General features: G+C 42.9%; 1 protein-coding gene across 4 annotated transcripts; it reads left to right on the top strand.

Annotated features, from left to right (window-relative positions):
• The first annotated feature begins 251 nt into the window (after positions 1–251).
• On the top strand, positions 252–24503 carry LOC120039700 (endonuclease domain-containing 1 protein-like). Of its 4 annotated transcripts, XM_038985110.1 has the most exons (4): positions 252–1335; positions 13252–13508; positions 13785–13871; positions 13980–14826. In XM_038985110.1, the coding sequence occupies exons 2-4, from the start codon at positions 13293–13295 to the stop codon at positions 14004–14006; spliced, it is 330 nt and encodes a 109-aa protein (XP_038841038.1). In that variant the 5' UTR covers positions 252–1335; positions 13252–13292; the 3' UTR covers positions 14007–14826. The 4 variants fall into 4 exon arrangements, with proteins under 4 accessions (XP_038841038.1, XP_038841037.1, XP_038841035.1 ...); XM_038985109.1 differs by lacking the exons at positions 13252–13508; positions 13785–13871; positions 13980–14826 and adding exons at positions 23264–23517; positions 23919–24503; XM_038985107.1 differs by lacking the exons at positions 13252–13508; positions 13785–13871; positions 13980–14826 and adding exons at positions 23264–23517; positions 23730–24503.
• Positions 24504–24891: the final 388 nt, after the last annotated feature.

The following is a 24891-nucleotide window of genomic DNA, read 5'->3' as shown; positions in this document are numbered from 1 at the left end:
TCTTATTTAATACCTCGTCCAGCTGGTGGCGGTAATGTACCTTAACATTGGATGTCAACCGCCGTTAAACTCCATCGAAGAAGAAGACACTTTCTCCTCATCGGATCATTGTTTAAATCACAAGGAGAGTTACAGAGGAAGTATCTTTTATAAGGTTGAATTAAATTGATTGTAATCTTATTGCTACATCTGTGAAGTTGTAAGAAGAATGGAAAAGTGAATTGAAAACATTATACAGTTCGATCTCTGCAGTCATCTACCTATGATACCCGTAGCATTGGTTTGGTATCGGTAACTACCGGTACAATCAGCGGCCACTTGTCTGCATTTTCAATAGTATTTTTACAATCGTAGCTATTTTAATGCTACGCTTAGATTCGTGCTTTGTTGTAAGTTGTAAGGCGTCTTTGAAGTTGTGAAATCGTGTGTATGTGATGCAGGCTACAGTACAGTAACTTTAGCATGCTACTGTACAGTAGTTTATTTTCGGTTCAAGTGTATAACAGTTTTATTCAACATGTATCAGTCATGGATTAGCTAATACATGTATTATGTTATCTAGTTTAATGGTGTGATAATCGGGATATTTGCCTTGCATTTCAATCTACACATGAATATGGGTCTGCAATGTATTGCAATGTTAGGTAGGCTACTCAATTCCCTTGGCATTCTGCAAGCATGAATACTTTACAATAATGGAAGATATGCATTGTGTTAATCTTACTATTTGTCCATGTATTGAATGATACACAGCTTTCCATAAATGCAGTGTGGACTTTTTACAGATGAAACCCCTTCCATTATGACACTCCCTTCCTGTATCTGTCATAAAGGCCTATGCATTCTTTGTCCTTTAGTTACACAACTAAATCTAGTATCTGTCACTTACCTTTCATGCTGTAGATCTGCTGTCATGGTGCTGAGAATGCTTAGTACTGTATCTGTCACTTATGTATTCTCTGTATGTATTAGGTATGAACCCTTGGACATACAGGTACCTCCAGCGCTCCCTCCTGCCTCACGTTCGGCCCCTGTCCCTGGTGATCTACCCCAGACCCCCTTGTATCCACCCCAGGCTTCTGAACTTGCCCCAGTGGGGTGAAGACCAGAAGAGGGTGATGTCCTTCCTGCCTCTCTCTCTCTCTCTCTCTCCCTTAAATGCAGCTGGTGATTCCAGAGAGCCGGCGGGCATCTCTCAACAAGAAGCAGCAGTGGATTGACCGGATGCTGTTTACCAGGAGCCTCCTACAGAGCTCACAGTTCATCACTGTCCTTTCCCTGGTGGGGTGAAGATCAGAAGAGGGTGATGTCCTTCCTGCCTCAGAAAGTGCTGGGGTGAGTTTTTCCATAATAAATGAGCAGCTTAGAAATTGTAATTTTAATATTTTCTTCTCTCATGATCTATCAATGCCTCAGGATGACACTGGGTAAACATTATCTAACTGATTAACTTTTCTGTGATGATATGTGGAAGAAGATGTGTCTGAAGTAAACAGAGGAACTGGCCTAGAGTTAGTCCTGTCTGGTATAATTAGTGGTCAAGGCTGGACGAGGAGAGTTGGGTTTGATAAACTCCTCTCTATGAAGATGAGTCCTGTCTGGTATAATTAGTGGTCAAGACTGGACAAGGAGGGTTGGATAAACTCCTCTGTATGAAGATGAGTCCTGTCTGGTATAATTAGAGGTCAAGACAGGACAAGGAGGGTTGGATAAACTCCTCTGTATGTGGAACAGGTGTGACTATTTATCATGTGTAACAATTAAACCTCCCTATTGGCTGTGTGTTCCACATTCTAAAGTAGAACCATAATTTTACTTGCTGAAATATTGTCCAGAAATGACCTCATTGGACAGAAAGGGGAACTCCTCCCCACACGCATGTTGAACAAATATAATGTTTCCCTGAAACAAAGGATTCCTGTAGTTTCATGAAATAAGAAATTGATTCATAGTGTCCTTTGTCTGGGGTGATGTGAGTTTCCTTCAACAATCAGTGTTCCAGATAGATGACACAGGAACCTTGGTGTAAAACTCTTTAGTAATAAAATGTCATTGCAGACAGAGACTCACATCCAGAATACCTCAGTAGTCTATAGTAAAGATCTGTGTGGTAAAACAGGAGACAACACTCTTTATACCAGGTGGTGTGGACAACAACTTTATACCAGGTGGTGTGGACAACAACTTTATACCAGGTGGGGTGGACAACACTCTTTATACCAGGTGGTGTGGACAACAACTTTATACCAGGTGGTGTGGACAACAACTTTATACCAGGTGGTGTGGACAACAACTTTATACCAGGTGGTGTGGACAACAACTTTATACCAGGTGGTGTGGACAACAACTTTATACCAGGTGGTGTGGACAACAACTTTATACCAGGTGGTGTGGACAACAACTTTATACCAGGTGGTGTGGACAACAACTTTATACCAGGTGGTGTGGACAACAACTTTATACCAGGTGGTGTGGACAACAACTTTATACCAGGTGGTGTGGACAACAACTTTATACCAGGTGGTGTGGACAACAACTTTATACCAGGTGGTGTGGACAACAACTTTATACCAGGTGGTGTGGACAACAACTTTATACCAGGTGGTGTGGACAACAACTTTATACCAGGTGGTGTGGACAACAACTTTATACCAGGTGGTGTGGACAACACTCTTTATACCAGGTGGTGTGGACAACAACTTTATACCAGGTGGTGTGGACAACAACTTTATACCAGGTGGTGTGGACAACCTATGTCAAATGCATACGTCAATCATACCTTAACATTGTGGCATTGGATTAGATACAAGGTATCTAAGATTAGAAAAGCATGTCAAGACTGTGGTTTGTCACTCTGCTATGAGCCATCAACCACACCTGTGTGGTCTCAGGCTCTTTGCTACTTTCAGAACATCTTGGCCTTGCGGCTGAGTGACTATCAGCAGGAGCAGACAGTTCTCAGCCTGAGAACTAACGCAGGACATCTCCATCACCCAGTACTTTTACATCGTTGCACATTGCACACAAAGGTTATCACATACAGTGGGGAGAACAAGTATTTGATACACTGCCGATTTTGCAGGTTTTCCTACTTACAAAGTATGTAGAGGTCTGTAATTTTTATCATAGGTACACTGCAACTGTGAGAGTTGAATCTAAAACAAAAATCCAGAAAATCACATTGTATGATTTTTAAGTAATTAATTAGCATTTTATTAATCATGGCATTGGTGTAGCCCCACCTCCGACCCCCAGGGTAACCCCCAACAATAGTATTTCATACAAGACCAACATTGAAGGCAACATTTGATGTGAACACTTAGCAAATAAACGTCCACACCTTTACAGGAAGTAAAACTGTGTCACCTGCTTCAGCTGTTTAACATTTGTATGTAGGTGAAGAAGTTAAACATGTTTTACTTAAGTGAAGCAGTCACTTTAAATATTATACATGAAGGTAGGGTAGACTGGGGAACAAAGTAACACAGGGTCAGTTGTAACAGATAAATAAGTCCAATTAGAAACCAGGTAGAAAGCTCTTATTCAATGTGATAATGGTTGGTTAGTGTCTCTACTAGGGCTGGGCGATATACTGTATTTTACTATATACCAGTGTTGATACAAGGACCGGTTTGAGTTTTTACTTTACTTTCTAGAACGGTATTTGAATGTTTGGTTTGTTAAATGTGATACGCTGTGTGTAACGTCCATTTTTATAGTTTACTCTGCTACTTGAGCCATCCCTCTCCGCTCTCTTGGACAACTTTTATTAATCAAAAACATTAAATACCGTCAAAAATGTGAAAAATATAATATGATCTTTTGTCCATATCGCCCAGCTCTAGTCGCTACGTGACCAAGAAGTTTTGTTTAAATCCATTGATTACTTTTAGTTTTATTTAAGTTTTTTCTTCAATAAAAAAAGGTTTTTGAGACACTTGAGTAAATATACTTGCTGCTTCTCTTTTTGTTAAATTATTGACCTGTGGAACATTCACCTACTGGGTCAATTGTAACATTTAATTCCCACCACTTGGTTGAATTGTAAATGACTGGTACTTCCTAGGAACATACTTAGTGTGTAATGGTAGCTGAGATATGTTGTTTGTATAAAAATATTATTAATCTAACTTAAATAATATTTTCCTAATAAACTAAAGTCTAAAAGTGTTAGTCTGTTCCCCAGTCTCCTCTACTCTTACTGAGAAAAGGCCTCAACTGAAGAATCTACAGCTGCTGAGTCTGAGGTGTTAAACAGTCCAGTGCTGCTCTGACCACAGTGTTGTTGGGAACCACATTTTCTAACTCTACATACACAGCCTTGTGTCAACTCTTACTGTGAACTACTTCAGTTACTGGAAATAAACTCAGTGTTCAGACCACAGAATACACCAAGTTGTACACAAGGTCCTCCAACAACACCAGTAAATGAAACATCCATTACTTTATTAATTAATTAATGAAACATCCTCCGTTACTGGAAATAAACTCAGCAGTGGTCAGACCACAGAATACACCAACATAAACACCAATAAATGAAACATCCATTATTGATATCTTCTGTTTTCCAGGAAGTGTGTTAGACCGTGCTTCTACACCTGCATTGCTTGCTGTTTGGGGTTTTAGGCTGGGTTTCTGTACAGCACTCTGTGACATCAGCTGATGTAAGAAGGGCTTTATAAATACATTTGATTGATTGATTAGAGTCCAAATCAGAGGTGGAAACTTGATTGACATTTGACAGCTTCCTCTGTTTCATTCAGTTGGACACATCTTCCCCCGTTTCATTCAGTTGGACACATCTTCCTCCATTTCATTCAGTTGTAAACATATTTGTATCACCGCCTGGTACGGCAACTGCTCCACCCACAACCGCAAGGCTCTCCAGAGGGTGATGAGGTCTGCACAACGCATCACCGGGGGCAAACTACCTATCCTCCAGGACACCTACACCACCCGATGTCACAGGAAGGCCAAAAAGATCATCAAGGACAATAACCACTTGAGCCACTGCCTGTTCACCCCGCTATCATCCAGAAGGCGAGGTCAGTACAGGTGCATCAAAGCTGGGGACCGAGAGACTGAAAAACAGCTCCAGTTTTTCAAGGCCATCAGACTGTTAAACAGCCATCACTAGCATAGAGAGGCAGCTGCCCACATAAAGACATGAAATCATTGGCCACTTTAATAAATGGAACACTAGTCACTTTAATAATGCCACTTAAGAATGTTTACATCTCACATTACTCATCTAATATGTATATACTGTATTCTGTCACGCCCTGATCTGTTTCACCTGTCCTTGTGATTGTCTCCACCCCCCTCCAGGTGTCGCCCATCTTTCCCATTATCCCCTGTGTATTTATACCTGTGTTCTCTGTTTGTCTGTTGCCAGGTCAACCAGATATTCTTTTTCTACTTCTCAGTCTCTCTTTTTCCCGCCCTCCTGGTTTTGACCCTTTCCTGTCCTGACTCTGAGCCCGCCTGCCTGACCACTCTGCCTTCCCTGACCCGGAGCCTGCCTGCTGTCAGGTACCGTTGCCCCACCTCTGGTTTACTGACCCCTGCCTGCCGTCAGGTACCTTTGCCCCACCTCTGGTTTACTGACCCCTGCCTGCCGTCAGGTACCGTTGCCCCACCTCTAGTTTACTGACCCCTGCCTGCCGTCAGGTACCATTGCCCCACCTCTGGTTTACTGACCCCTGCCTGCCGTCAGGTACCGTTGCCCCACCTCTAGTTTACTGACCCCTGCCTGCCGTCAGGTACCGTTGCCCCACCTCTGGTTTACTGACCCCTGCCTGCCGTCAGGTACCGTTGCCCCACCTCTGGTTTACTGACCCCTGCCTGCCGTCAGGTACCGTTGCCCCACCTCTGGTTTACTGACCCCTGCCTGCCGTCAGGTACCGTTGCCCCACCTCTGGTTTACTGACCCCTGCCTGCCGTCAGGTACCGTTGCCCCACCTCTGGTTTACTGACCCCTGCCTGCTGTCAGGTACCGTTGCCCCACCTCTGGTTTACTGACCCCTGCCTGCCGTCAGGTACCGTTGCCCCACCTCTGGTTTACTGACCCCTGCCTGCCGTCAGGTACCATTGCCCCACCTCTAGTTTACTGACCCCTGCCTGCCTTGACCTGTCTATAGCCAGCCCCTGTTGGATTATTAAACCATTGTTAATTTGACGTGTCTGCATCTGGGTCTTACCTTCATACCTGATAGTATACTATACTATCTATTGCATCTTAGCCTGACATCTTAGCCACTCTGACATTGCTCATCCATATATATATATATATATATATATATATATATATATATATATATACATACTGTATTCTACACTATCTATTCTATACTATCTATTGCATCTTAGCCTATGCTACTCTGACATTGCTCATCCATATATATATATATATATATATATATACATACTGTATTCCACACTATCTATTCTATACTATATATTGCATCTTAGCTGCTGTGACACTGCTCATCCATATTTATATATTCTTATTCCATTCCTTTACTAGATTTGTGTGTATTAGGTATTTGCTGTGGATCTGATATAATAGATATTACCTGTTAGATATTACTGCACTGTCGGAACTAGAAGCACAAGCATTTCTCTACACTCGCAATAACATCTGCTAACCATGTGTATGTGACCAATACAATTTGATTTGATTTGTAATGTACAGTCGTGGCCAAAGGTTTTGAGAATGACACAAATATTAATTTCCACAAAGTTTGCTGCTTCAGTGTCTTTAGATATTTTTGTCAGATGTTACTATGGAATACTGAAGTATAATTACAAGCATTTCATAAGTGTCAAAGGCTCTTATTGACAATTACATGAAGTTGATGCAAAGAGCCAATATTTGCAGCGTTGACCCTTCTTTTTCAAGACCTCTGCAATCCGCCCTGGCATGCTGTCAATTAACTTCTGGGCCACATCCTGACTGATGGCAGCCCATTCTTGCATAATCAATGCTTGGAGTTTGACAGAATTTGTGGGTTTTTGTTTGTCCACCCGCCTCTTGAGGATTGACCACAAGTTCTCAATGGGATTAATGTCTGGGGAGTTTCCTGGCCATGGACCCAAAATATCGATGTTTTGTTCCCCAAGCCATTTAGTTATCACTTTTGCCTTATGGCAAGGTGCTCCATCATGCTGGAAAATACATTGTTCGTCACCAAACTGTTCCTGGATGGTTGGGAGAAGTTGCTCTCGGAGGATGTGTTGGTACCATTCTTTATTCATGGCTGTGTTCTTAGGCAAAATTGTGAGTGAGCCCACTCCCTTGGCTGAGAAGAAACCCCACACATGAATGGTCTCAGGATGCTTTACTGTTGGCATGACACAGGACTGATGGTAGCGCTCACCTTGTCTTCTCCGAACAAGCTTTTTTCCGGATGCCCCAAACAATCGGAAAGGGGATTCGTCAGAGAAAATGACCTTAAAACTTCTTATGGCTGCAATCCCGTTAACGGGATGATATGACAACAGCCAGTGAAAGTGCAGGGTGCCAAATTCAAAAAACAGTAATCTCATAATTAAAATTCCTCAGACATACATGTGTCTTATATCATTTTAAAGGTAATCTTGTTGTTAATCCCACCAAAGTGTCCGATTTCAAATATGCTTTTCAGCGAAAGCACTACAAACGATTATGTTAGGTCACACCAAACCACAATAAGCACAGACATTTTTCCAGCGAAAGATAGCAGTCACAAAAAGCAGGAATATAGCTAAAATTAATCACTAACCTTTGATCTTCATCAGATGACACTCATAGGACTTCATGTTACACAATACATGCATGATTTGTTTGATAAAGTTCATATTTATATCAAAAAATCGGAGTTTACATTGGCGCGTTACATTCACTAGTTCCAAAAACATCCAGTGATAGTGCATAGCCACATCGTTTCAACAGAAATACTCATCATAAATGTAGATGATAATACAAGTTATACACATGGAATTATAGATATACCTCTCCTTAATGCAACCGCTGTGTCAGATTTCAAAAAAACTTTACGGAAAAAGCAAACCATGCAATAATCTGAGACGGAGCTCAGAACGAGTCAAATTAGCCACCATGTTGGAGTCAACAGAAACCAGAAATTACATGATAAATATTCCCTTTGATGATCTTCATCACAATGCACTCCCAGGAATCACAGGTCCACAATAAATGCTTGATGTGTTCGATAATGTCCGTTATTTATGTCCAATTAGCTACTTTGGTTAGCGCGTTTGGTAAACAATTCCAAAGTCACAAAGCGCGTTCACTAAAACGTGACGAAATGTCCAAAAGTTCCGTAACAGTCAGTAGAAACATGTCAAACGATGTATTGAATAAATTTTTAGAATGTTGTTAACATACATCTTGAATAATGTTCCAACCGGAGAATTACATTGAGTTGAGTGATGGAACGGAGCTGCCTCTCACGTGAACGCGCATGGTCACCTCATGGCAGTGATTACTCATTCCTGTCTCCTTCGGCCCCCCTTCACAACAGAGTCATCAGACAAAGTTCTATTGGCTGTTGACATCTAGTGGAAGCCGTAGGAAGTGAAAACTCATCCATATCTCGCTGTAATTTCAATGGGAGCTTGGTTGAAAATCTACCAGCCTCAGAAATAATTCAAACAGGAAGTGGAACTTCTCAGGTTTTTGCCTGCCATATGAGTTCTGTTATACTCACAGACATAATTCAAACAGTTTTAGAAACTTCAGAGTGTTTTCTATCCAATACTAATAATAATATGCATATATTAGCAACTATGACTGAGGAGCAGGCAGTTTACTCTGGGCACCTCTGTGCACCTTTCATCCAAGCTACTCAATACTGCCCCTGCAGCCATAAGAAGTTAACCCAGTCCTCAGCAGTCCAATCCCTGTACCTTTTGCAGAATATCAGTCTGCCTGATGTTTTTCCTGGAGAGAAGTGGCTTCTTTGCTGCCCTTCTTGACACCAGGCCATCCTCAAAGTCTTCGCCTCACTGTGCGTGCAGATGCACTCACACCTGCCTGCAGATGCACTCACACCTGCCTGCTGCCATTCCTGAGCAAGCTCTGTACTGGTGGTGCCCTGATCCCGCAGCTGAATCAACTTTAAGAGACGGTCCTGGTGCTTGCTGGACTTTTTTGGGCGCCCTGAAGCCTTCTTCACAACAATTGAACCGCTCTCCTTGAAGTTCTTGATGATCCGATAAATGGTTGATTTAGGTGCAATCTTACTGGCAGCAATATCCTTGCCTGTGAAGCCCTTTTTGTGCAAAGCAATGATGACGGCGCATGTTTCCTTGCAGGCAACCATGGTTGACAGAGGAAGAACAATGATTCCAAGCACCACCCTCCTTTTGAAGCTTCCAGTCTGTTATTCAAACTCAATCAGCATGACAGAGTGATCTCCAGCATTGTCCTCGTCAACACTTACACCTGTGTTAACGAGAGAATCACTGACATGATGTCAGCTGGTCCTTTTGTGGCAGGGCTGAAATGCAGTGGAAATGTTTTTGGAGGAATCAGTTCGTTTGAATGGTAAAGAGGGACTTTGCAAATAATTGCAATTCATCTGATCACTCTTCATAACATTCTGGAGTATATGCAAATTGCCATCATACAAGCTGAGGCAGCAGACTTTGTGACAATTAATATTTGTGTCAATCTCAAAACTTTTGGCCACGACTGTATACCCCATTCTGGGTGGAGTCTCCTCCTCATCACTACACATTACATCATTATTTCTAGGCAGGGATCTGAGTGATATGAGCCTTAAACGGTTCCTCCCCTTATCAGTACTGCCTCATGTGACCGTGTTTCCCTGCATTCAGCCCCTCCCAAGCTTCATTATGGCTCCCCTCATGCCTCCATTATACCTAATGATTCCTAATAATTACAGCTCAGAAACCAAACCTACGCCAACATAAACACCAATAAATGAAACATCCATTATTGCCATCTTCTTGTTTCCATTAAATGTGTTAGAGGCCAAATCAGAGGTGGAAATGTGATTGACATTTGATAGCTTCCTCCGTTTCGTTCAGTTGGACACATCTTCCTCCATTTCATTCAGTAGGACACATCTTCCTCCATTTCATTCAGTTGGACACATCTTCCTCCGTTTCATTCAGTTGGACACGTCTTCCTCCGTTTCATTCAGTTGGACACATCTTCCTCCGTTTCATTCAGTTGTACACACCTCCCTCCGTTTCATTCAGTTGTACACATCTTCCTCCGTTTCATTCAGTTGGACACGTCTTCCTCCGTTTCATTCAGTTGGACACGTCTTCCTCCGTTTCATTCAGTTGGACACGTCTTCCTCCGTTTCATTCAGTTGAACACGTCTTCCTCCGTTTCATTCAGTTGGACACGTCTTCCTCCGTTTCATTCAGTTGGACACGTCTTCCTCCGTTTCATTCAGTTGGACACATCTTCCTCCGTTTCATTCAGTTGGACACATCTTCCTCCGTTTCATTCAGTTGGACACCTCTTCCTCCGTTTCATTCAGTTGGACACATTTTCCTCCGTTTCATTCAGTTGGACACATCTTCCTCCGTTTCATTCAGTTGGACACATCTTCCTCCGTTTCATTCAGTTGGACACATCTTCCTCCGTTTCATTCAGTTGGACACATCTTCCTCCGTTTCATTCAGTTGGACACATCTTCCTCCGTTTCATTCAGTTGGACACATCTTCCTCCGTTTCATTCAGTTGGACACATCTTCCTCCGTTTCATTCAGTTGGACACATCTTCCTCCGTTTCATTCAGTTGGACACATCTTCCTCCGTTTCATTCAGTTGGACACATCTTCCTCCGTTTCATGCAGTTGGACACATCTTCCTCCGTTTCATGCAGTTGGACACATCTTCCTCCGTTTCATGCAGTTGGACACATCTTCCTCCGTTTCATTCAGTTGGACACATCTTCCTCCGTTTCATTCAGTTGGACACATCTTCCTCCGTTTCATTCAGTTGGACACATCTTCCTCCGTTTCATTCAGTTGGACACATCTTCCTCCGTTTCATTCAGTTGGACACATCTTCCTCCGTTTCATTCAGTTGGACACATCTTCCCCCGTTTCATTCAGTTGACCACATCTTCCTCCGTTTCATTCAGTTGACCACATCTTCCTCCGTTTCATTCAGTTGACCACATCTTCCTCCGTTTCATTCAGTTGTAAACATCTTCCTCCGTTTCATTCAGTTGGACACCTCTTCCTCCTTTTCATTCAGTTGGACACACCTCCCTCCGTTTCATTCAGTTGGACACACCTCCCTCCGTTTCATTCAGTTGGACACACCTCCCTCCGTTTCATTCAGTTGGACACACCTTCCTCCGTTTCATTCAATTGTACACACCTTCCTCCGTTTCATTCAGTTGACCACATCTTCCTCCGTTTCATTCAGTTGACCACATCTTCCTCCGTTTCATTCAGTTGACCACATCTTCCTCCGTTTCATTCAGTTGTAAACATCTTCCTCCGTTTCATTCAGTTGGACACCTCTTCCTCCGTTTCATTCAGTTGGACACCTCTTCCTCCGTTTCATTCAGTTGGACACACCTCCCTCCGTTTCATTCAGTTGGACACACCTCCCTCCGTTTCATTCAGTTTGACACACCTCCCTCCGTTTCATTCAGTTGGACACACCTCCCTCCGTTTCATTCAGTTGGACACATCTTCCTCCGTTTCATTCAGTTGGACACATCTTCCTCCGTTTCATTCAGTTGGACACATCTTCCTCCGTTTCATTCAGTTGGACACATCTTCCTCCGTTTCATTCAGTTGTAAACATCTTCCTCCGTTTCATTCAGTTGGACACCTCTTCCTCCGTTTCATTCAGTTGGACACATCTCCCTCCGTTTCATTCAGTTGGACACATCTTCCTCCGTTTCATTCAGTTGGACACCTCTTCCTCCGTTTCATTCAGTTGGACACCTCTTCCTCCTTTTCATTCAGTTGGACACACCTCCCTCCGTTTCATTCAGTTTGACACACCTCCCTCCGTTTCATTCAGTTGTACACACCTCCCTCCGTTTCATTCAGTTGTACACACCTTCCTCCGTTTCATTCAGTTGTACACACCTTCCTCCGTTTCATTCAATTGTACACACCTTCCTCCGTTTCATTCAGTTGACCACATCTTCCTCCGTTTCATTCAGTTGACCACATCTTCCTCCGTTTCATTCAGTTGTACACACCTTCCTCCGTTTCATTCAGTTGTACACACCTTCCTCCGTTTCATTCAATTGTACACACCTTCCTCCGTTTCATTCAGTTGACCACATCTTCCTCCGTTTCATTCAGTTGACCACATCTTCCTCCGTTTCATTCAGTTGGACACCTCTTCCTCCGTTTCATTCAGTTGGACACCTCTTCCTCCGTTTCATTCAGTTGGACACCTCTTCCTCCGTTTCATTCAGTTGGACACCTCTTCCTCCGTTTCATTCAGTTGGACACACCTCCCTCCGTTTCATTCAGTTGTACACACCTCCCTCCGTTTCATTCAGTTGGACACATCTTCCTCCGTTTCATTCAGTTGGACACATCTCCCTCCGTTTCATTCAGTTGGACACATCTTCCTCCGTTTCATTCAGTTGTAAACATATCTGTAATGTATGTGAGGCCTTTCAGACATCATACGAAATATGTTGACTTGCTGGTCAAGGGAAATGCAAGTTTACTTCTTTTATTTGCTGATTCAGAGACGCTAAGCCTTGTGGGATATTAATGAATGTGAACTCAGCAACCGTAATTCCAGAACAGTCCCACTGTTGTAATAGTGTGATGTGTATCTTCTGACAGACTCTATGCTGAGTAAAGTCATGTTTTTATCCTAAAACGTTGTTCTACCAGAACCAAAGTGTGGATGCAGTCACTATTTAGAGCAGTCTAATCTCATTAACCCAGAACTATAATCTTGTGTGATTAAGTTCTGGGTCCATACGTGTTAGAAACTACAGTAGGTGAGTCACATGTTATGTGTTACAGCAGTTCCCATGGAAACAGAGGAGTTTATGCAAATCAACCCTTTCTGTCTTGACACATGAAGGAGGAGTCTCTGAAAACCTATTTAAATCAGTCTGTCCTGACTCACCTCAACAGTCTCCAGTCTACCAACTGGTCTCTGTAACTTCATCTTTGTCTCTGTGGTGTACAGTCTTCAGGTGATGATGGGGGTATTGAATCATCTCTCTACTCTCCTCCTTCTCTCTCTCCTTCCTCCTGCTCTCTCTCATGTAGTGGAGAAGTTCAGTGATGTTCCACAGTGCAATAAGTTCTTCATGGAGGGGACAACTCCAAATCTCCCAGGTATTTTGGTTAATGGGACAGTCCAGGACCAGAACCGCTACAAGCCGATCTGCCAGTTGTTCAACATCTTCTACAGGTTTGCAACTCTCTACGACACGATCAACAGAATCCCTGTGTTCTCAGCCTACACCTTCACTGGTCCTCCTACGGGCCCCAGACCAAATCAACGCTGGATGATCGAGCCCCAGGTAGGACTAATGTTTGTCATATAACATAACATGTGTATTTGTTTACTGGTATATATCACAGACAGTTATGTTACCTAGTCAGTCCTGGATGATAGAGCCTCAGGTAGTTCTGATCTCTATTCATTCAACATGTGTATTTGATTACTGGTATATGTCATGTATATATGTATCTTTGTTGCAACCACTTTCAGCTTAAGTCTGGATTGTGAAATAGTGATTTTTTTTAAATGTATGAATTTTTATAATAGTTTTAATGTCGGACTGATGTTTCTGCAGCTTGAAGATAAACATTACACACGTGACATGATGGTGGCAGGTAGACGTCTAAGAGTCGAGCACCAGGCTACGAACGCAGACTACAAGGTAAAAATAAAGGGCATGCATCTGGACAGAGGTCACCTATTCCCATGTTCGTATGCTGATGATGATACCATGAGGTCCACTTTCACCCTGACAAACGCCGTTCCACAGGAAAGAGGCTTCAACCAAGGCAGATGAAGTCAAATGGAGTGCAAAGTCAGAAAATATCTTGAGCGTAACTGTAAGGAAGCTGAAGACCAGATGAAAGCCTATGTGGTGACTGGAGCAGTGCCCAGCAACAACAAACTGAACAAACGAGTGAACATCCCGGATCTTCTGTGGACAGCCTACTGCTGTAAAAACAACCTGGGACAGTGGGTGGCCGGAGCATACTGGGGGAAGAACGTAAAGGGGGAAAAAGTGAATTCAAATACCTTGGGAGAACTAGAAAAAGAATTGACGAGTTTCTACAAGGTCTTCAAGGTATTCCCATATTATTGCCCAAGAAAAGCTATTCAAAGTGTAGAACAGGATGAGACAGGGAGGAACAGAGAGAGAGTATTAGAGGGTGGGGCGGGGCAAAAGAGGAGCGGGAAAGGGAGCAGAGAGAGGAGCATGAAGATGGCGAGAAGAACAGGGGATGAGTTAAAGGAATGTGATGAGGAGGATGGATGTGATTGTGACTGTGATAAAAAATGATGAGTTTTGTTTTCCCACAACTATTGAGTACACATCCCCTAAGTTATAAGGGTTATAAGTGTTAAGTAATAATGGTTATAAGGGGTAGCAAATTTAGCAAATTTGAGTCTTAGCCAATGAGCATCAGCCCCTCACATGTGAGTGAAAACTAGTGTGGTGGCAGAATTTGTGTTGAACTGTTGTAACTTCTCAAGGGACATGTTCTGTGTTGGACTGTGATGCCTTTCATAGAGTCCTGGTGTGTCTGGACCTTAAACACAAGGCCATTGTGTTCTGGAACTGTTGCTGGTATAAATAACTGTTGTGTAACAATCTGATGGTATTATCACCTCCCATTATATAAGGGACATGGAACCATTTACTCAGGGGGTTCTTCCCTGTGAAATCACAATCATCTCCTCAGCAGTTGAAGATTAAAGATCTTTCTATTCAATTAAAAAGTCTCTGCCTTCATCTTTGGATCTAATCTTCTACAACATTTGGTGCCGTGACCCAGATGGACTCAGACATCACTCTGGCCACATCTTAAAGAAGATAAGAGACCTTATTAAAACATCTCTGTGAAGGACTGTCTGTTGTCCAGCCGAGCCTTAATGGTGAAAGACCTCTTGTCCTCCTCAGCCACAAAATGTTGGTGTTCAATTTGGCAGAACTATTTCTTCCCTATAACAATGAATCTAACCGGTTAACATTAATCAATGGGAGCACAGTGGTGTCTCCAATAGTAGGGATTGGTTTACCTATAATCACCTGAAATATACTGTTGGACCAGTATATTAGGAGGGATTGGTTTACCTATAATCACCTGAAATATACTGTTGGACCAGTATATTAGGAGGGATTGGTTTACCTATAATCACCTGAAATATACTGTTGGACCAGTATATTAGGAGGGATTGGTTTACCTATAATCACCTGAAATATACTGTTGGACCAGTATATTAGGAGGGATTGGTTTACCTATAATCACCTGAAATATACTGTTGGACCAGTATATTAGGAGGGATTGGTTTACCTATAATCACCTGAAACATACTGTTGGACCAGTATATTAGGAGGGATTGGTTTACCTATAATCACCTGAAATATACTGTTGGACCAGTATATTAGGAGGGATTGGTTTACCTATAATCACCTGAAATATACTGTTGGACCAGTATATTAGGAGGGATTGGTTTACCTATAATCACCTGAAATATACTGTTGGACCAGTGTATTAGGAGGGATTGGTTTACCTATAATCACCTGAAACATACTGTTGGACCAGTATATTAGGAGGGATTGGTTTAACTATAATCACCTGAAATATACTGTTGGACCGGTATATTAGGAGGGATTGGTTTACCTATAATCACCTGAAATATACTGTTGGACCAGTATATAAGGAGGGATTGGTTTACCTATAATCACCTGAAATATACTGTTGGACCAGTATATTAGGAGGGATTGGTTTACCTATAATCACCTGAAATATACTGTTGGACCAGTATATTAGGAGGGATTGGTTTACCTATAATCACCTGAAATATAATGTTGGACCAGTATATTAGGAGGGATTGGTTTACCTATAATCACCTGAAATATACTGTTGGACCAGTATATTAGGAGGGATTGGTTTACCTATAATCACCTGAAATATACTGTTGGACCAGTATATTAGGAGGGATTGGTTTACCTATAATCACCTGAAATATACTGTTGGACCAGTATATTAGGAGGGATTGGTTTACCTATAATCACCTGAAATATACTGTTGGACCAGTATATTAGGAGGGATTGGTTTAACTATAATCACCTGAAATATACTGTTGGACCAGTATATTAGGAGGGATTGGTTTACCTATAATCACCTGAAATATACTGTTGGACCAGTATATTAGGAGGGATTGGTTTACCTATAATCACCTGAAATATACTGTTGGACCAGTATATTAGGAGGGATTGGTTTACCTATAATCACCTGAAATATACTGTTGGACCAGTATATTAGGAGGGATTGGTTTACCTATAATCACCTGAAATATACTGTTGGACCAGTATATTAGGAGGGATTGGTTTACCTATAATCACCTGAAATATACTGTTGGACCAGAATATTAGGAGGGATTGGTTTACCTATAATCACCTGAAATATACTGTTGGACCAGTATATTAGCAGAAATTGGATCGCCTGCAAGTAAGAGTTGGTTAGCCTACATTTGAATGCTGCAGCAACAGGAATTGGATAGCCTACAGCAGGAATTGGATAGCCTACAGCAGGAATGGAATAGAATGCAAGTAGGAATTGAATAGCCTACAGCAGGAATTGGATAGCCTACAGCAGGAATTGTATAGCCTACTGCAGGAATTGGATAGTCTACAGCAGGAATTGGATAGCCTACAGCAGGAATTGGATAGCCTACAGCAGGAATTGTATAGCCTACAGCAGGAATTGGATAGCCTACAGCAGGATTTGAATAGCCTACAGCAGGATTTGGATAGGCTACAGCAGGAATTGAATAGCCTACAGCAGGAATTGAATAGCCTACAGCAGGAATTGAATAGCCTACAGCAGGAATTGGATAGACTACAGCAGGACTGGAATAAAATGCAAGTAGGAATTGAATAGCCTACAGCAGGAATTGGATAGCCTACAGCAGGAATTGAATAGCCTACAGCAGGAATTGTATAGCCTACAGCAGGAATTGAATAGCCTACAGCAGTTATTCTCAAACGTACCCCCAGGGGTACGCTGAATGCCGTCAGGGGAACGCCAAGTAAAAATGTGATTCACTGTCTTTTCCCTTCACATTTTTAAACAGTCCATTTAGATTTTCCAACAGGGATATACATTTGGGTGAGATTTTTTCTTCGCCTGAGTAGCCTGGTTTCACTGCCAAAAACAAAATGAAACCATCTCGTGTTCAGCGAAATAACAACACAATGTCCAATTATTATTATTTTATTTATTGAACTGGGCACGTCGGTTAAGAACAAATTCTTATTTTCAATGACGTCCTACCGGGGAACAGTGGGTTAACTGCCTTGTTCAGGGGCAGAACAACAGAGTTTTACCTTGTCAGCTCAGGGATTCGATCTAGCAACCTTTCCTCAGCCACAGTGTATTATATGTGCAAAAGTACTATCTCACAACCTGACGAAACATTTAGAAACAAAACATGCCCCTTCTAAAATAAGCCACGGGAGTATTTTGAGCGAGAATTACGAACAATTTTCAAGTAGTAAGACATTTATGAAAGCAACAGATATCATTCATAAGAAGGGGCTAGAAGCGTCTTATATGGTGAGCTACCGAGTGGCTAGGACAGGCAAGCCCCATACTATTGTGGAGGACTTCATTCTTCCTGCTGCCGTGGATATGGCTGGGACAATGCTGGGGAAAAGTCAAAAAATACTACACAGACAATGCCTTCATCAAACAACACAACGCATCAGTGACATGTCAGCAGATGTTCTGAAACAATGGCTGCTTTGCATACAAGCCAGTGAATGATATGCGTGGCAGCTGGATGAGTCAACAGACGTGGCTGGTCTGGCACAGCTCCTGGTATACAGTTGAAGTCAGAAGTTTACATACACTTAGGTTGGAGTCATTCAAACTCATTTTTCAACCACCTCACAAATGTCTTGTTCACAAACTATAGTTTTGGCAAGTCTGTTAGGACATCTACTTTGGGCATGACACAAGTCATTTATCCAACAATTGTTTACAGACAGATTATTTCACTTATAATTCACTGTATCACGATTCCAGTGGGTCAGTAGTTTACATACACTAGGTTGACTGTGCCTTTAAACAGCTTGGAGAATTCCAGAAAATTATGTCATGGCTTTAGAAGCTTCTGATAGGCTAATTGACATCAATGAGTCAATTGGAGGTGTACCTGTGGATGTATTTCAAGGCCTACCTTCAAACTCAGTGCCTCTTTGCTTGACATCATGGGAAAATCAAAAGAAATCAGCCAAGACCCCAGAGAAAAAATGTAGACCTCCACAAGTCTGGTTCATCCTTGGGGGCAATTTCCAAACACCTGAAGGTACCACGTTCATCTGTACAAACAATAGTACGCAAGTATAAACACCATGGGACCACGCAGCCGTCATACCGCTCAGGATGGAGACGCGTTCTGTCTCCTACAGCTGACCCTGGTGCTAGAGGGGGTACACAGCTGACCCTGGTGCTAGAGGGGGTACAGCTGACCCTGGTGCTAGAGGGGGTACACAGCTGACCCTGGTGCTAGAGGGGGTACAGCTGACCCTGGTGCTAGAGGGGGTACACAGCTGACCCTGGTGCTAGAGGGGGTACACAGCTGACCCTGGTGCTAGAGGGGGTACAGCTGACCCTGGTGCTAGAGGGGGTACACAGCTGACCCTGGTGCTAGAGGGGGTACACAGCTGACCCTGGTGCTAGAGGGGGTACAGCTGACCCTGGTGCTAGAGGGGGTACACAGCTGACCCTGGTGCTAGAGGGGGTACAGCTGACCCTGGTGCTAGAGGGGGTACACAGCTGACCCTGGTGCTAGAGGGGGTACAGCTGACCCTGGTGCTAGAGGGGGTACACAGCTGACCCTGGTGCTAGATGGGATACACAGCTGACCCTGGTGCTAGAGGGGGTACAGCTGACCCTGGTGCTAGAGGGGGTACACAGCTGACCCTGGTGCTAGAGGGGGTACAGCTGACCCTGGTGCTATATGGGGTACACAACTGACCCTGGTGCTAGAGGGGGTACACAGATGGAGGTTAAATGTTTAAAGGGGTACGGGACTATAAAAAGGTTGGGAACCACTGCATAGGTCATACAAGCCAACATTCAAGGAGAATTTGATGTAAACAATTAACAAATAAATGTCCACACCTTTTAAATCACAATTACAAAGGTAATTTGTGGAGGATGAATCAGAATTAGTTGGGTAACATAGATAATTAAGATGTCTTATCTGCATAATATGCTGATGTGATATACTTTTTATTAGAATGTATTTCTAATAGACTCTGGTGATGGCAGTTGCATTTCTTCCCTCAGCTGGGGCTCAGTCACTCTGGTGATGGCAGTTGCATTTCTTCCCTCAGCTGGGGCTCAGTCACTCTGGTGATGGCAGTTGCATTTCTTCCCTCAGCTGGGGCTCAGTCACTCTGGTGATGGCAGTTGCATTTCTTCCCTCAGCTGGGGCTCAGTCACTCTGGTGTTGGCAGTTGCATTTCTTCCCTCAGCTGGGGCTCAGTCACTCTGGTGATGGCAGTTGCATTTCTTCCCTCAGCTGGGGCTCAGTCACTCTGGTGATGGCAGTTGCATTTCTTCCCTCAGCTGGGGCTCAGTCACTCTGGTGTTGGCAGTTGCACTTCTTCCCTCAGCTGGGGCTCAGTCACTCTGGTGTTGGCAGTTGCATTTCTTCCCTCAGCTGGGGCTCAGTCACTCTGGTGTTGGCAGTTGCATTTCTTCCCTCAGCTGGGGCTCAGTCACTCTGGTGATGGCAGTTGCATTTCTTCCCTCAGCTGGGGCTCAGTCACTCTGGTGTTGGCAGTTGCATTTCTTCCCTCAGCTGGGGCTCAGTCACTCTGGTGTTGGCAGTTGCATTTCTTCCCTCAGCTGGGGCTCAGTCATTCTGGTGTTGGCAGTTGCATTTCTTCCCTCAGCTGGGGCTCAGTCACTCTGGTGTTGGCAGTTGCACTTCTTCCCTCAGCTGGGGCTCAGTCACTCTGGTGTTGGCAGTTGCATTTCTTCCCTCAGCTGGGGCTCAGTCACTCTGGTGTTGGCAGTTGCATTTCTTCCCTCAGCTGGGGCTCAGTCACTCTGGTGTTGGCAGTTGCATTTCTTCCCTCAGCTGGGGCTCAGTCACTCTGGTGTTGGCAGTTGCATTTCTTTCCTTAGCTGGGGCTCAGTCACTTGGGGCCCAGAGAGGGGAGAGGTCAGGCTTGTCTTTCACATGTCTCTGGTGCTATGCAGAATATCAGAAAGGGAAGAGGACAGAATGGAACATTGTCTTCATATGTGAATGTATCTGTTAAACCATGTGAAGGGATGGCGTGATTAAGGAGGAACCAATTACTTGTCTTCACAATGTCTGTGCGCAAGTCACTCCCCTCAGTGAGCTTGTCCAGGAGTGGGGTCAAGAGGGGGTTTACTTGAGATGGGGGTATCTAGAGTTGACAATTGAGTTATGCCTTGGATGAGGTAATGGTTCTGTGCTATGAAGTACCAGGAATGAGATTAGAACCTCGTCTTAGGGACCAAACTGAACAATAGTTTATAGCGAATGCTATCTGGCTATGGGATACTCCTCTCTCTTAAGTAAAAGTCTTTCTTTGTGAACTGTTCCTAAGATCTGTGGTTCGTCATGTAGGTTGAGAGGGGTGTATCTTGGCTATAAAAGATCTTTGTAATTTTCTGTAGTCACTTTCAATGGTTCATTAGAGATAGCGCATCATTGAAAGTCAAAAGGCTATTGCAAAACTCTTATTATTAAAGATGTAGTTGAAGTATAACTCAGACTGGTGTGTGAAGTTTGTAACTCTCCTCAATTGGTAAAGCAGAAATAAGCCACCACAAATTTTACATGAAGTATAATTATGTGACCTGCTTCAGCTGGTAATTGAAGAAGTTAAAAATGTTTTACTTAAGCAAAGCAGTCATTTTAAATATTATACATGAAGGTAGGGTAGACTGGGGAACAAAGTAACACAGGGTCAGTTGTAACAGTTAATAAGTCCAGTTAGAAACCAGGTAGAAAGCTCTTATTCAATGTGATAATGGTTGGTTAGTGTCTCTACATGACCAAGAGGTTTTGTTTAAATCCATTGATGACTTTTAGTTTTATTGAAGAAGAAAAAGGGTTTTGAGGCCCTAAAGTAAATATACTTGCTGCTTCTCTTTTTGTTAAATTATTGACCTGTGGAACATTCACCTACTGGGTCAATTGTAACATTTAATATCTGCCACTTGGTTGAATTGTAAACGACTGGTACTTCCTAGTAACATACTTACTGTGTAATGGTAGCTGAGATATGTTGTTTGTATAAAAATATTATTAATCTAACTTTTTTTAAATAATATTTTCCTAATAAACTAAAGTCTAAAAGTGTTAGTTTGTTCCCCAGTCTCCTCTACTCTTACTGAGAAAAGGCCTCAACTGAAGAATCTACAGCTGCTGAGTCTGAGGTGTTAAACAGTCCAGTGCTGCTCTGACCACAGTGTTGTTGGGAACCACATTTTCTAACTCTACATACACAGCCTTGTGTCAACTCTTACTGTGACCTACTTCAGTTACTGGAAATAAACTCAGCAGTGTTCAGACCACAGAATACACCAAGTTGTACACAAGGTCCTCCAACAACACCAGTAAATGAAACATCCATTACTTTATTAATTAATTAATGAAACATCTTCCTCCGTTTCATTCAGTTGGACACATCTTCCTCCGTTTCATTCAGTTGGACACGTCTTCCTCCGTTTCATTCAGTTGGACACGTCTTCCTCCGTTTCATTCAGTTGGACACGTCTTCCTCCGTTTCATTCAGTTGGACACGTCTTCCTCCGTTTCATTCAGTTGGACACGTCTTCCTCCGTTTCATTCAGTTGGACACGTCTTCCTCCGTTTCATTCAGTTGGACACGTCTTCCTCCGTTTCATTCAGTTGGACACGTCTTCCTCCGTTTCATTCAGTTGGACACGTCTTCCTCCGTTTCATTCAGTTGGACACGTCTTCCTCCGTTTCATTCAGTTGGACACGTCTTCCTCCGTTTCATTCAGTTGGACACGTCTTCCTCCGTTTCATTCAGTTGGACACGTCTTCCTCCGTTTCATTCAGTTGGACACGTCTTCCTCCGTTTCATTCAGTTGGACACGTCTTCCTCCGTTTCATTCAGTTGGACACGTCTTCCTCCGTTTCATTCAGTTGGACACGTCTTCCTCCGTTTCATTCAGTTGGACACGTCTTCCTCCGTTTCATTCAGTTGGACACGTCTTCCTCCGTTTCATTCAGTTGGACACGTCTTCCTCCGTTTCATTCAGTTGGACACGTCTTCCTCCGTTTCATTCAGTTGTAATCATATCTGTAATGTATGTGAGGCCTTTGAGACATCATAGTAAATATGTTGACTTGTTGGTCAAGGGAAATGCAAGTTTACTTCTTTGAGTTTTTGAGTTGCTGAGTCGCTAAGCCTTGTGGGATATTAATGAATATGAACTCAGCAACCGTAATTCCAGAACAGTCCCACTGTTGTAATAGTGGGATGTGTATCTTCTGACAGACTCTATGCTGAGTAAAGTCATGTTTTTATCCTAAAACGTTGTTCTACCAGAACCAAAGTGTGGATGCAGTCACTATTTAGAGCAGTCTAATCTCATTAACCCAGAACTATAATCTTGTGTGATTAAGTTCTGGGTCCATACGTGTTAGAAACTACAGGAGGTGAGTCACATGTTATTTGTTACAGCAGTTTCCATGGAAACATACAGAGGAGTTTATGCAAATCAACTCTTTCTGTCTTGACACATGAAGGAGGAGTCTCTGAAAACCTATTTAAAGCAGTCTGTCCTGACTCAGATCAACAGTCTCCAGTCTACCAACTGGTCTCTGAAATAACTATTTAAAGCAGTCTGTCCTGACTCAGATCAACAGTCTCCAGTCTACCAACTGGTCTCTGTAACTTCATCTTTGTCTCTGTGGTGTACAGTCTTCAGGTGATGATGGGGGTATTGAATCATCTCTCTACTCTCCTCCTTCTCTCTCTCCTTCCTCCTGCTCTCTCTCATGTAGTGAAGAAGTTCAGTGATGTTCCACAGTGCAAGAGTTTCTTCCTGAAGGGGACAACTCCAAATCTCCCAGGTATTTTGGTTGGTGGGATATTCAAGGACGATGGCCGCTACAAGCCGATCTGCCAGAAGTACAAAAACTTCTACAGGTTTGCAACTCTCTACGACACATTCAACAGGATCCCTGTGTTCTCAGCCTACACCTTCACTGGTAATACAACGGGTCGACCAATAGATCGCTGGATGATCGAGCCTGGGGTAGGACTAATGTTTTGTCATATAACATGTGTATTTGTTGACTGGTATATATCACAGACAGTTATGTTACAGAATATAGAACTACCACTATGGAGGGTATAGAGACTTGATTGTCTTGATTGTGAAACCCCCCCAAAAAAGAGAGGGTTTATTGTACAGAAAAGGGGGTTTATTGTACAGAAAACTTGTGAATGAAAGATTGTTTCCTGCAGCTCGAAGGGGTAAACTGCACTGAAATGCAGATACAAGAGGGAGGCAGTTACAAACACCAGGCTGAGCAAAAGGACTATAAAAACTCAAAATATAAAGGGGTGAACAGAGGTCACCTCTTCCCAAGTTCACATGCTCATGACCTTGATACTCAGACGTCCACCTTTACCCTGACCAACATCGTTCCCCAGGTGGTGTCCTTCAACGATGGCAGCTGGAAGACAATGGAGAGAAATGTCAGAGGAACTCTGAAGCTTAACTGTAAGGATGCTAACGACCAGATAAAAGCCTATGTGGTGACTGGAGCAGTTCCCAACAACAACAAAACCAAACTGAACAACCGAGTGAACATCCCGTATCTCATGTGGACAGCCTACTGCTGTGAAAACAAGAAGTACAAGAAGAACAAGAAGTGGATGGCCGGAGCATACTGGGGGTTGAACAAGGAGGGGACGGGGGCATTGGATCAACAAACCTTGGGAGCACTCGAAATCATGTTGAACAGATATTACAAAGGTAAAGATGGTCCTGTCAAGGTGTTCCCAGAAGATTGTCCAAGAGGTCCTAAACCTACCACTTCCCCCTAACCCAGTTGGAAGAATTCCTTCCGTAGTGAGGAATCTTTACAATTCCATGAGAAATAGTTCTGGAAGGATCTTTGGATGATCTGGGTACAGATGCTCACACCATATCAACAAACTATCATTACTGTTAGACTAATGATTATCAGGGTTATAATGGTAATGAGGGTTGTAATGGTAATGAGGGTTACAATGGTAATGGGGGTGTAATGGTAATGGGGGTTGTAATGGTAATGAGGGTTGTAATGGTAATGAGGGTTGTAATGGTAGTGAGGGTTATAATGGTAATGAGGGTTATAATGGTAATGAGGGTTATAATGGTAATGAGGGTTGTAATGGTAATGAGGGTTGTAATGGTAATGAGGGTTGTAATGGTAATGAGGGTTGTAATGGTAATGAGGGTTGTAATGGTAACGAGGGTTAATGGGTAATGAGGGTTACATGTCAACATATGTACACTTTCAATTGTAATATTTTTCTCTTCTATGTCTATATATATATCTATAGTCTATACTCTTCTCTCCCCTCTACCATATCTTCTATGTCATATATACTATAGTCTATACTCTTCTCTCCCCTCTCT

The sequence above is a fragment of the Salvelinus namaycush genome, unplaced genomic scaffold (assembly GCF_016432855.1).
Source record: "Salvelinus namaycush isolate Seneca unplaced genomic scaffold, SaNama_1.0 Scaffold2921, whole genome shotgun sequence".
NCBI classification, from domain to species: Eukaryota; Metazoa; Chordata; class Actinopteri; order Salmoniformes; family Salmonidae; genus Salvelinus; species Salvelinus namaycush.
Note: the sequence above shows the minus strand (reverse complement) of the source record. Positions and strands in the feature narration are given on the sequence as shown.